The sequence below is a fragment of the Eubalaena glacialis genome, chromosome 3 (genome assembly GCF_028564815.1).
Source record: "Eubalaena glacialis isolate mEubGla1 chromosome 3, mEubGla1.1.hap2.+ XY, whole genome shotgun sequence".
Classification (NCBI taxonomy): Eukaryota; Metazoa; Chordata; class Mammalia; order Artiodactyla; family Balaenidae; genus Eubalaena; species Eubalaena glacialis.
Window position 1 is genome coordinate 168,985,902 of NC_083718.1, and position 11,073 is coordinate 168,996,974.

Genomic DNA, 11,073 nt, shown 5'->3' on the forward strand with positions numbered 1-11,073 from the left:
GGACCTGTGGTTTAGCTTTGATTAAAATTATTTAAATAATAACCATTGTCATTCATTAAAGGATTACTGTATGCCAGCCATTGCATTAAATATTTTATAGACATTCTCATTTCATCGCCATATTAATCTTATGAGGCAGGAAACAGAGGCTCAGAGAGGCCTTAAGTGACTTGTCCAAAGTCACATGGCTTACAAGTGGCACTGCTAGAATTCTAACCCAGGACCGTCCGACTTTAGCACACCAGCTCTTAACCACAGCACTTCAGTGGAGAAAGAAGACACCTTGATGCTGAATTGGCAAGTGTGTCTCGAGCATCTATTGAGTTGCCAGGTTTTGAGACAGGTGCTAATGAAAACAAGTGGTCAGTAAAGCAGACAGGGTCTCTGACCCTGTGGAGGTTTCAGCCAGATGGGAAAGAAGGGGAGGAATGAATGAACACTGAATAATAATAGGATTACAAATGGATAAGAGCCATGGAGAAAAAGTGCGGGATACTAGAGAATGTGGGATGGGGAAACCTGGATGTGAGGGGGTGATGGACAGTTTTCTGAAGGTCAGAAATTTAAGATGAGGAGGAGGTGTGGAGAAAAGGGAACCCTCCTACACTGTTGGTGGGAATGTAAATTGGTGCAGCCACTATGGAAAACAGTATGGAGGTTCCTTAACAAACTGGAAACAGAGTTACCATATGACCTAGCAATCTCACTCCTGGGCATATATCTGGAAAGGACAAAAGCTCTAATTTGAAAAGACACATGCACCCCAATGTTCATAGCAGCACCATTACAATAGCCAAGACATGGAAGCAACCTAAGTGTCTATCAACAGATGAATGGATAAAGAAGATGTGGTGTGTGTATATATATATATATATACACACACACATACACACACACAATGGAATATTACTCAGCCACAAAAAAATGAAATTCTGTCATTTGCAGCAATGTGGATGGACCTAGAGATTACCATACTAAGTGAAATAAGTCAGAGAAAGACAAATACCATATGATATCACTTATATGTAGAATCTAAAATATGATACAAATGAATTTATTTACAAAACAGAAACAGACTCACAGAAATAGAAAACAAACTTATGGTTTCCAAAGGGGAAGGAAGGGAGGGAGGAATAAACTGGGAGTATGGGATTGACAGATGCATACTTCTGCATATAAAACAGGTAAACAACAAGGATTTACTGTATAGCACAGGGAACTATATTCAGTATCTTATAATAAACTATAATAGAAAAGAATTGAAAAAAAGAATATAGATACACACATATATATGTATAACTGAGCCACTTTGCTGTACACCTGAAACTAACACAGTACTGTAAATCAACTATACTTCAATTTTAAAAAAAAAAAGAAAGAAAGAAAGAAATTTAAGCTGAGCCCCATAGGTGGCCTGGGCCAGGCTGAAAGGGAAGGAAAGAATGTTTCTGGTAGGAGAAGTGGCCTGTGCAGAGGTTCTGAGGCAAGAATGTACTCAGCCTGAGGGAGGAACAGAGAACGCTGGGGTGGCCTGGGCAGGGTGACCACCATGGGGGACGATGAGCTTGGAGGGATGCAGGCAGAGCCAACAGGGAGACCAAGAAGGCCGATGTGATTTATATTTGACCCTGCCAGTGGTGGGAAACAGTTTGAGGGGTCTCAAGAGGGAAAAGGACATGATCAGATGGGCATTTTGAATGCAAGGTCTAAATGCATGTCACTCTGGCTACCGTGTGAAAATGGACCAAGGAAGGGCCTAGGAGAATTCTGGGAGACAGTCACAACCTCCCTGGGAAACAGGACAGGCTGCATACAAAGGGGGGTGGTGTCATCTGTAGGCATGGCTGGCAAACTTGGTGAGGGACTGCACGCGACGATGTGGGGTTAGATGTCTGAGGGGGACTCCTCGCCCAGCAGACCCAGGGGCCCCTCTCGAGGGGAAGATCATGAGTGCATTTGAACACACTGGGTTCCAGGCATCCTGTGGCAACAAGTCAGCACCTGGATACATAGGGTCTGGGCTGGAGATCAAAACAGGGGAGGTGGTGGCATATTAGGGGTATTTGAAGCCATGGGAGGAGATGAAATCCCCTACGAAGACAGAGAGTTTATAAGAGAAGGGAGCCTGAGCCGGAATCCAGAGGAACTCTCCCAGTTAGAGAGCAGGAAGAGCCAGCACAGGATCGGCAGAGAGGGGAGGAGACAGCGTCCCCAGAAGAGGCAGAACAACGCAGAGGTTTCTTATGCCATTCCTGTCAAAGCAAACCCTGTCTTGCAATTCACATCTGTGCAGAAGGAGACCTCTCCACTGTCAGAGGCAACCCAGGAGGGTGGAGCAGGCTCCCAGCAGCGTCCACTTTCACTGGATATGTTTCTAAAGTCTTTAAAACCAAGAGCACGTGTTGTTGTTGAGTACAAGCATACCTCATTTTATTTCGCCTCACTCTGTTGTGCTTTGCAGATATCGCGATTTTTACAAATTGAAGGTTTGTGGCAACCCTGCATCAAGCAAGTCTATTGGCACCATTTTTCCAGCAGTGTTTGCTCACTTCACGTCTCTGTGTCACATTTTGGTAATTCTTGCGATGTTTCAGACGTTTTCAGTGTTACTGTATTTGTTATGGTGATCTGTGATCAGTGATCCTTGATGTTACTATTGTCATTGTTTTTGGGTGCCACAAACCACGCCCATATGCCCATACAGTGAACTTAATGGATAAATGTGTGTTCTGACTGCTCCACCCCTCAGCCATTCCCCATCTCCCTCCCCGCTTGTTGGGCCTCCCTATTCCCTGACATACAACAACCCAACCATATTGAAATTAGGCCAGTTAATAACCCTACAATGACCTCTAGGTATTCAAGTGAAAGGAAGAGGCTTCTCTTAAGAAACTGCCACCCCACACTTCAGCAACCACCGCCCTGGGCAGTCATCAGCCATCAACATTGAGGCAAGACCCTCCACCAGCAAAAAGATTACGACTCGCTGATGGTTCAGATGATGGTTAGCATTTTTTAGCAAGAAAATATTTTTTACTTAAGGTATGTACATTTTACTTAAAGTATTTTTTTAGACATAATGCTATTGCACACTTAATAGACTACAGTATAGTGTAAGCATAACTTTTATATGCACTGGGAAACCAAAAAAATCGTGTGACTCACTTTATTGTGATCTTCACTTTACTGTAGTGGTCTGGAACCCAACCCACAATATCCTAGGCTAGGCCTGTGTTTTTAAAAAGAATGTGTTTCAATGGATGCAACTAGAGATTATCATACCAAGTGAAGTAAGTCAGAAAGAGAAAGACAAATACCATGTGATTATCACTTGTACGTGGAATCTAAAATATGACACAAATGAACCTATCTATGAAACAGAAATAGAATCAGGGACATAGAGGATAGACTGGTGGTTGCCAAGGGGGAGGGTGGGTAGGAGAGCGATGGATTGGGAGTTTGGGATTAGCAGATGGAAACTGGTATATATAGAATGGATAAACAAGGTCCTGCTGTATAGCACAGGAACTCTATTCAGTATCCTGTGATAAACCATAATGGAAAAGAATATGAAAAAGAATGTATATAGGGCTTCCCTGGTGGCGCAGTGGTTGAGAATCTGCCTGCCAATGCAGGGGACACGGGTTCGAGCCCTGGTCTGGGAAGATCCCACATGCCGCGGAGCAACTAGGCCCGTGAGCCACAATTACTGAGCCTGCGCGTCTGGAGCCTGTGCTCCACAACAAGAGAGGCCGCGATAATGAGAGGCCCGCGCACCGCGATGAAGAGTGGCCCCCACTTGCCACAACTAGAGAAAGCCCTCGCACAGAAAGGAAGACCCAACACAGCCATAAATAAATAAATAAATAAATAAAATAAACCCAAAGTTTAAAAAAAAAAGAATGTATATATACGTATAACTGAGTCACTTTGCTGTTCAGCAGTAATTAACACAAAATTGTAATTCAACTATACTTCAATAAAAAATAAATCTAAAAACTAAATTTAAAAAATACTAAAAAAACAAAAAAAGAATGTTTCAAATGGGGAGTTGCTACTCAATGGGTATAAAGTGTCAGTTCTGCAAGAGGAATCAGTTCTAGACATCTGCTGTACAACATGGTGTCTATACTTAACAATTCCTTATTAAACACTTAAAAATTTGTGAGGGTAGATCTCACTTTAAGTGTTCCCACCACCACACACACGCACACACACTTTTTCATGGTGAGATCAAAAGCTAGGAGGACCAAGGACTGTCCCCTACAAGGTCTAAAAGCATCAACATGGACAGATCTCCAAAATCTGCTGAGCTTAAAGCTATTGTAAGGGACTTCCCTGGTGGCGCAGTGGTTAAGAATCCACCTGCCAAAGCAAGGGACACGGGTTCGAGCCCTGGTCTGGGAAGATCCCCCATGCCGTGGAGCAACTAAGCCCGTGCAGTGCGCCACAACTACTGAGCCTGCGCTCTAGAGCCCATGCGCCACAACTACTGAAGCCCGCGCTCCTAGAGCTCGTGCTCTGCAACAAGAGAAGCCACCCCAAGGAGAAGCCTGCACACCGCAACAAAGAGTAGCCCCACTCGCCACAACTAGAGATAGCCCACGCGCAGCAATGAATACCAAACGCAGCCAATAAATAAATAAATAAATAAATAAATAATTTATTAAAAAAATAAAAATAAAGCTATGTGGCACAATACCTACCACATGAACATCTTACATTTTGTTACAAAATCACAAGATATTTTGTATGTTTCCTATGGATCATATTTGTAAGTATTTTTCAAATACCATGTAGCCACCAAACTCAAACTCAGAATGTTATCTCTGGAGACATAAAGTTGACGTTCTACATTTTTTTTTTGCAGATGAATCAACGTATTATTTGAATAATTCAAAATGAATGTTTAGAATAAAGTGCTCACTGGATCCTGGAGATTGCTGGGGACGTTGGCAAGAGGAGATTCCTTGGAATGATGAGTGGAGGTCGGGAAGCAGTGGCTTAAGGACTGGGTGCTAAGGGAAACAGACAAGTGACTGCAGACAGGCAAGTGTAGACAACTCAGTTTGGCCATGAAGAGAGAGCAAGGGATTGGGCTGGGGGACGATGTGGTGTCCAGAGAAGGCATTTTAAGATGGGAGGATGCTGAGGGAGACAGCCAGAGAGGGCAAGGGATGGGGCAGGAGAGATGACATAAGGTCCTTGGGAAGGTGGGTGGGTGGACCAGAGCCCCGTGTAAGGCGTGGCTGGTGCCCTTGACCCTGGAGCCTGTCTGATGCATATCTGTACACCCAGCCCCAGCTCATGCCTGACACTAGGTCAGTGGCCGCCAAAGCATGGTGCTGTACAGCGTGGCCACCAGCTCCAGCCAACCAGAAGAGGGCAGCCTCGGCCTTCCAAGAAAAGCTGTGTCACCTCTCAGGAAATGCACCCAAGGGCCACATGATCCCACCTACCGGTAGTGGTCTCAGCTCTGCCATCCCCTCCCCGGGGATCTTGGCAAAGACAGTAGTGATAAAGTCAGAGACCCCTTGCCATACTCAAGCGGCCCCTTCCCAGGGCATCCCACAAACCTCTGTGCCTCCTTTCCTTATACACTAACTGCTTCCTCATGGGGCTGTTGTCAAAATCACGGTGATAATAATTACCCCACAGGGTTGTTTCAAGAGTCAAATGAGATCATGTACAGAAAATGCTTGGCAAAGCACCTGACACAACAGGAGCCCTCAGCAAACGACCCCCACCCGACTTCTAAGCCCTACACCCCACAACTCTGCCATTTGGAGGCCAGTCCTGAGTCTTGAGGGCCAGCACAGGGCCCCACCTCTGGGTTTCCAGAAGCAGAGGACTCTAGTCAGTGAGGTTTGGTCCTGTTCTTCACCCCTAGACCAAGGGGGCTGGAAAAGGGTCCCCTTCCTCCTCGGTCAGAGCAGAGACCCGGCATGCTGCAGGGGGCAAGTCTTGGCTCTGCTACCAGCAAGCTGTGTGAAGCTGACCCCCAGTTCCTCAACTGCAAAATGGCAATCTCTTCCCCTAGGCACCCCATGGGACTTTATGTGGGGCATGCATGAAACCAGGTGTGCAAAACAAGAGCTGATGCAAAGGGGCTTCACGGTTGACATGAGGGAGACTCATCTACCACTAAGGACACTAATATGCGTCTCTGATAAAGGTGAACCTGCTCGTTCCAACCGTCCACCATGGTGTGCACCTCTCTCCCACCTGGAATCCCTCCAGCCTCCTACCCAGATGAGCTCTCCTCCTGTCTCCTCCAGATCCCTTTCTAGAATCCTCCTCACAACACCCAGCTATATTGCTGACCAGGGTTTAAAAGGGATTCCCCCTCAAAACAATCATTACTAAACATTTAAAAATAACTGTAATAACAATATCACAAACCAATGCCCACAGGCTTGCTCCCACCTCAGGACCTTTGCACTTGCTGGTCCCTCTGCCTGGAATGCTCTTCCCCTGGTTATCCACCTGGCTTGGATCCTTTGCTTCCTTCAGATCTGTGTTCAAATTTCAGTGACGCCTTCCCTGGCCAAACCATCTAAAAGTACAATCCTCTTTCCCGACATCCATGTCTCTTCCCTACTTCCCTTTCCCTCTTTAATTTTCTCCACAGCATTTACCATCTAAAATACCATAGACTTTCATTGTTTAACTTGTTTGTTCTTTAGAAAGCAAGCTCCACGAAGGGACTTTTTTTGTTTTGTTCACTTGCTAAATCCCCACCTAGAAAAGTACTTGACCCCCCCAGTAGGTGCTCAATAAATGTTGCTGAATGAATAACTATGTCCAAAGCTGTACTCTGAGGAAACTCTATAGCTAAAAGACTTATCAAGTAAGAACAGAATGGAAATAGACAAGCCGTGTATTCAACTCAAGGACAATAGAGTCTGTTTTACTCAACACTGTATTGCCAGCCCTACCTAGCACAGTGTCTAGCACACTGCAAGAGTTCAATGAATAGAAAATGACAGTAAAAAACAAATCTAAAGAGAGCAGGAGGGAGTTAAGACAACAGCATTAATCAAATCAGAAAGGCAGCAGAACTGGCAACAACAAAACTCTACAAGCATTAGTTAAGAAAATGTACAGTCACACGTTATTAATATTATAAAAGAAAAAAATAAAACCAATGATAAAACGGTGTTTTTGTTTTGTTTTAATTAGAAGAATACCACATATAACTCTATGCCAAGAAGTTTGAAAATCTCCATTAAAAAGGTGACCCACCTACCCAGGGTCACACATGGTTCCAATGTGGAACTTCAAGGCTGGCAAATTCCACCCTCATCCCTTACACCCCTTGCATGTGGGTGGCCCCTCCCAGAGGGCAGGGGCCAATTACAGGTCACTCCTGCTTCCCCAGGTCCACCCACAGCAGCTGCAGCCGGGCCATGCGGGTGTTCAGTAGGCAATGAGGGTCAGTGTGCAGGTGGGGGGGCAGGAGCTCACCTTGTTGGCACAGCTGAAGCCCAGTCCTAGCTCAGCCAGGACCTTCAGCACGCCTGGGCTGCTGTTGCACTTGACAGCGTAAAAGGGTCGGACTCGCGGCAGGCACTTCAGAAAGCAGAAGTGCTTTCTCACTACAGCACCCAGGTCGGCCACAAAGAAGGCAGCGACCTCTTCCTGCACAACAAGAAGGGTGAATATGAGACCCCACCCAGCTTCCTCCTAGTGCGTGCCATCCACGGTCCTCCCAAGTACCCTGCTCTAAAATTCTCTGGGGATCCCCAAGCCTACAGGACATTCGAGGCTCTGTGATCCAGCTCCAGTCCCTTCCCTCACTTCAGCTCAAACTCCAGCTCTATCCTAGATCATTTTCCACCTCCCAGCCTTTACTCCCACCATGTCCTCCATGTAGAATATCCTTCCCCCACATGTGTCTGGCAAGTTCCTAATCCACCTTCAAGTTTCAGCTGAAATGCCACCTTCCCCCAAACCAATGAGGCAACTCCACCTTTAATGCTCCCACTGCATTTTGCACATGCTTCCAAAGTATCAGAACTCTGTGTATACAGACATCTGTCTTCTCCAGAAAAAAAATAAATTCCTTGAAGACCCACAGCCTACAGCCACTGCCTTTCACATTTAGGTGTTCAATGAAGCCTTGAAGTAGTCCCACTGCCACTGCAACCCATGCCTGAGGACAACTGTTTACTGAGGGTTGAACACATATGAGGCCATTGGTGAGACCACATTAATTAAACCTTTTCTGGGACTCAGTTTCCCTTTTATGCAACACTTTTTTACTGATGCCCACTTGGTGTCTGACCAAGCATACCTATGCAAGTATGCTAAGTATGATTGGGTCTGCAAAAGAACCCCTTAAGCAATTACAAGCCCATTCAATAAATGCTAAGCAGGAGTTTCTACAAAATGCAGAGGGGGCCATGGAGAAGGAAAGTACAAAATCTGCCTGGGGCAATCAGGAAAAGGTGACAGGGATGAGTAGTAAGTAATGAGTAGAAATAGGTAAGAGGCAAGAGAGGCTGGGAGAAGGGAAGAGGGAACAGCCTGGGCAAAGGCGTGATAATGGAGCACATGGAATCCACGGGAAATATGAGCAGAGTAGTTCAGCTCTGATGGACCATAGTATATACCGTGGGAAAAGTCAGAAATGGGGCTATGAAGGCAGAGGAGTTCTGATCTGGATCCTGTAGGGAGTGAGAAACTGCCAAAGAATTCTGATTTTGAGCAGGGCTGTGATAAAGTTGGAAGGGGTGGGATGAGGCAGGGAAAAGGTTAGGGGGGTCTTAGAGAGATGAGGCCTAAACTACACAGTGAGGTCCCAGAAGAACACACTGAAGGGTAATTTAAGGAGGCTGGATTCACAGAGCTTGGGGGTGCCCAGGTGTGGGAGGGGAAGTGAGGACTCCCAGGTTTCTGACCTAGAGGGCTGCGTAGATGATGGTAGTGTTGTTCATGAAGGCAGGGAACACAGGAGGGGCAGGTTTGGGGGCAAGGACCAGAAATTTGGAGAAAAAAAGAGACGTCTCTCACAAATAGAAAGGAATGAATACCAAATAAGTGAAAGAATCAGATGAGGGCCCTAGAAGGCAGCTGAGCCTACTGGGAGAAGAGAAGACCCATCCCCACTCCCAGGCCCTCACCGTGGTGGACTGTGAGGCCCCCAGAGTGAGCTGCTCCAGCAGGTCTCGGGTGCTGAAGCCCTCCTCCACCATCACGAAGTCCGCTTCACTCAGGTAGCCAGCCATGCCGAGGAGGAGCCGATGGGCTGGATGGAGCTGCCGCTGCCTCCGGCGCCTTAGAAAGTACGCAACACACTGCGGGAGGAGAGTGAGGGGGCCGCTGGGGGACTGGCGTCAGACGCACCCCTCACCTCCCCAGGCCAGGGCGCCCACTCCTGTCACACCCTGCCCCCAGCACAAGCCTGGGGAGCTTAGGCTCACTGGGAGGAGTGGGGACGATCAGGAATCCTGGACTGGGCCAAGTCATTACCTGCCTAGATGTCACTGCCTCTCCGAGCCTCAGTTTCCACATCTGTAAAATGGATGCATTGTTTTGGAGATCCTTTCCAGTTCTGAAATTAGGGTTTTGGTGTAAAGGGAAAGAATGAGAGAGAAGGAGCAGGAAAGCCGAGTGGGGAAGTTTCCAGGTGACCCCCCCACCCTGACCACGCCCACCTAAAGTGGCTGCAGGTGGTCCCACCAAGGAGTCTCAGCCTGAGAGCTGAGGTTCAAGTCCGCTCTCTGCTGCGTGACCCTGGGTACGCCCCGTCCCCTCTCGGAGCCTCAGTTTCACCGTTTGTAAAGAGGGGCCGGGCTGGTCCTGACTTGCTAGGATGGTAAGCGTGCATGGGGGCTCCACATGGTGGGCGATGGCCGCGGGCTCCCAGGCAAGAACTGAAGGCTGAGGTTCTGTCCGGGTGAGCCCTCCTGAGTGCAGGGCCGAGGTCCCGCCCCCCCCAAACCCCCTTACCAAGCCCCGTGCTCCTTCGCGGGGGCCAGAGCCAGGCGCGCTGCTAGGGGGGGTCGCCGGTGACCTCGAAACTTGTGCAGCACCCCGAGGAGGAGTGGCAATTGCGGAGCCGAGGCCCGTGCTGAGAGGAGACAAGAGGGGCCAGGGAGCAGGTCAGCACTGGAGCCAAGAGCGCCCGCTCCCGAGGCTCCCCAAGCCTTTCCCCCGCACTCGCCTTAAAACGCATTTACACGGCTTCGGCCCATAGGTCTCCCCAGCGAGTGAAACTGCTCCTCCGCGCCTCCACTCGCTAGCTTCCCCCGGCTTGGGGCCCGCGGCCTGCTGCCCGCCCGCCCAGCAGCCAGCGACCCCACGCCCCGCCTTTCTCCCGCCGCTCACTTATATAAGCCCCGCCCAGACCCCGCCCCTGACGCTCAGGCCCCTCCTCCGCTCGGCCCCCCTCCGTAGCCCTGGCAACTGGGTGCCACCATCCCATTGGTCGATTCCGACATAAAGCATTCAACCCTGCTAGCCGCCTCCGCAAACATGATCCTCAGTCTTACCGACAGCCTTCCGCCGCTACCCTACGCTGGGAAATAGGAACTGCAGGCCCGCTAGCTCAGAATCCCGAGCGTCTACGCGGTGGGACGCTTAGCTCCTGGATATTGGATCTTGGAGAGTGGGCAGGAAGCCAGGAGGTTTTTTATTTGCTATGGAAAGCCTTTTCTGTGACTACCTCAGCTCGACGGTGCCTCTCCTCTCCGATCTGGTGAATTGCCCACTCATCCCGGGAAGCCCAGGTCAAATGTCATCTCCTTGTTTTACTTTTCTAATAAAATCATTTTTATTTAATTGCCTCTTCCAGCATCCTCCAACTCAAAACCCAGATGAAATGTCTTCAAAGATCCTTCTTGTGACTTTCCCAGCTCAGGGCAATCCCTCCCTTCATCCCATTTTCTGGATCAGGCAAACTCTTACCTCTCAAATAAAATGTCTCCCTCTCCAAGAAGAGTTCTCTGACTTCCTCAACTCAAAGCGTTTCTTCTCTTTTATACCTATTGAACTCCTGCTCCTGCACATTCATCAAAGTCCAGTATGTCATCTCCCCTGTTGAGCTTCCCATGACTTCCCTAGCCAGAG

The 11,073-nt window shown here is 48.3% G+C and overlaps 1 protein-coding gene across 2 annotated transcripts in view; it reads right to left on the reverse strand.

Annotated features, from left to right (window-relative positions):
* The window catches only part of AZIN2 (antizyme inhibitor 2), a 34,716-nt gene extending 24,645 nt beyond the window's left edge, over window positions 1-10,071 (reverse strand). The window contains exons 1-4 of one of the 2 annotated variants that reach the window (XM_061186843.1): window positions 9,955-10,071; window positions 9,475-9,556; window positions 9,126-9,299; window positions 7,468-7,641 (exon numbers count right to left, since the gene is read on the reverse strand). In XM_061186843.1, coding sequence (XP_061042826.1) covers window positions 7,468-7,641; window positions 9,126-9,299; window positions 9,475-9,516 — 390 coding nt within the window. In that variant the 5' untranslated portion in view covers window positions 9,517-9,556; window positions 9,955-10,071. Of the gene's footprint in view, window positions 1-7,467; window positions 7,642-9,125; window positions 9,300-9,474; window positions 9,557-9,954 lie in introns of those variants that run through there. The other variant, XM_061186844.1, reaches the window with a different exon arrangement.
* Between the last annotated feature and the right edge of the window lie 1,002 nt (window positions 10,072-11,073).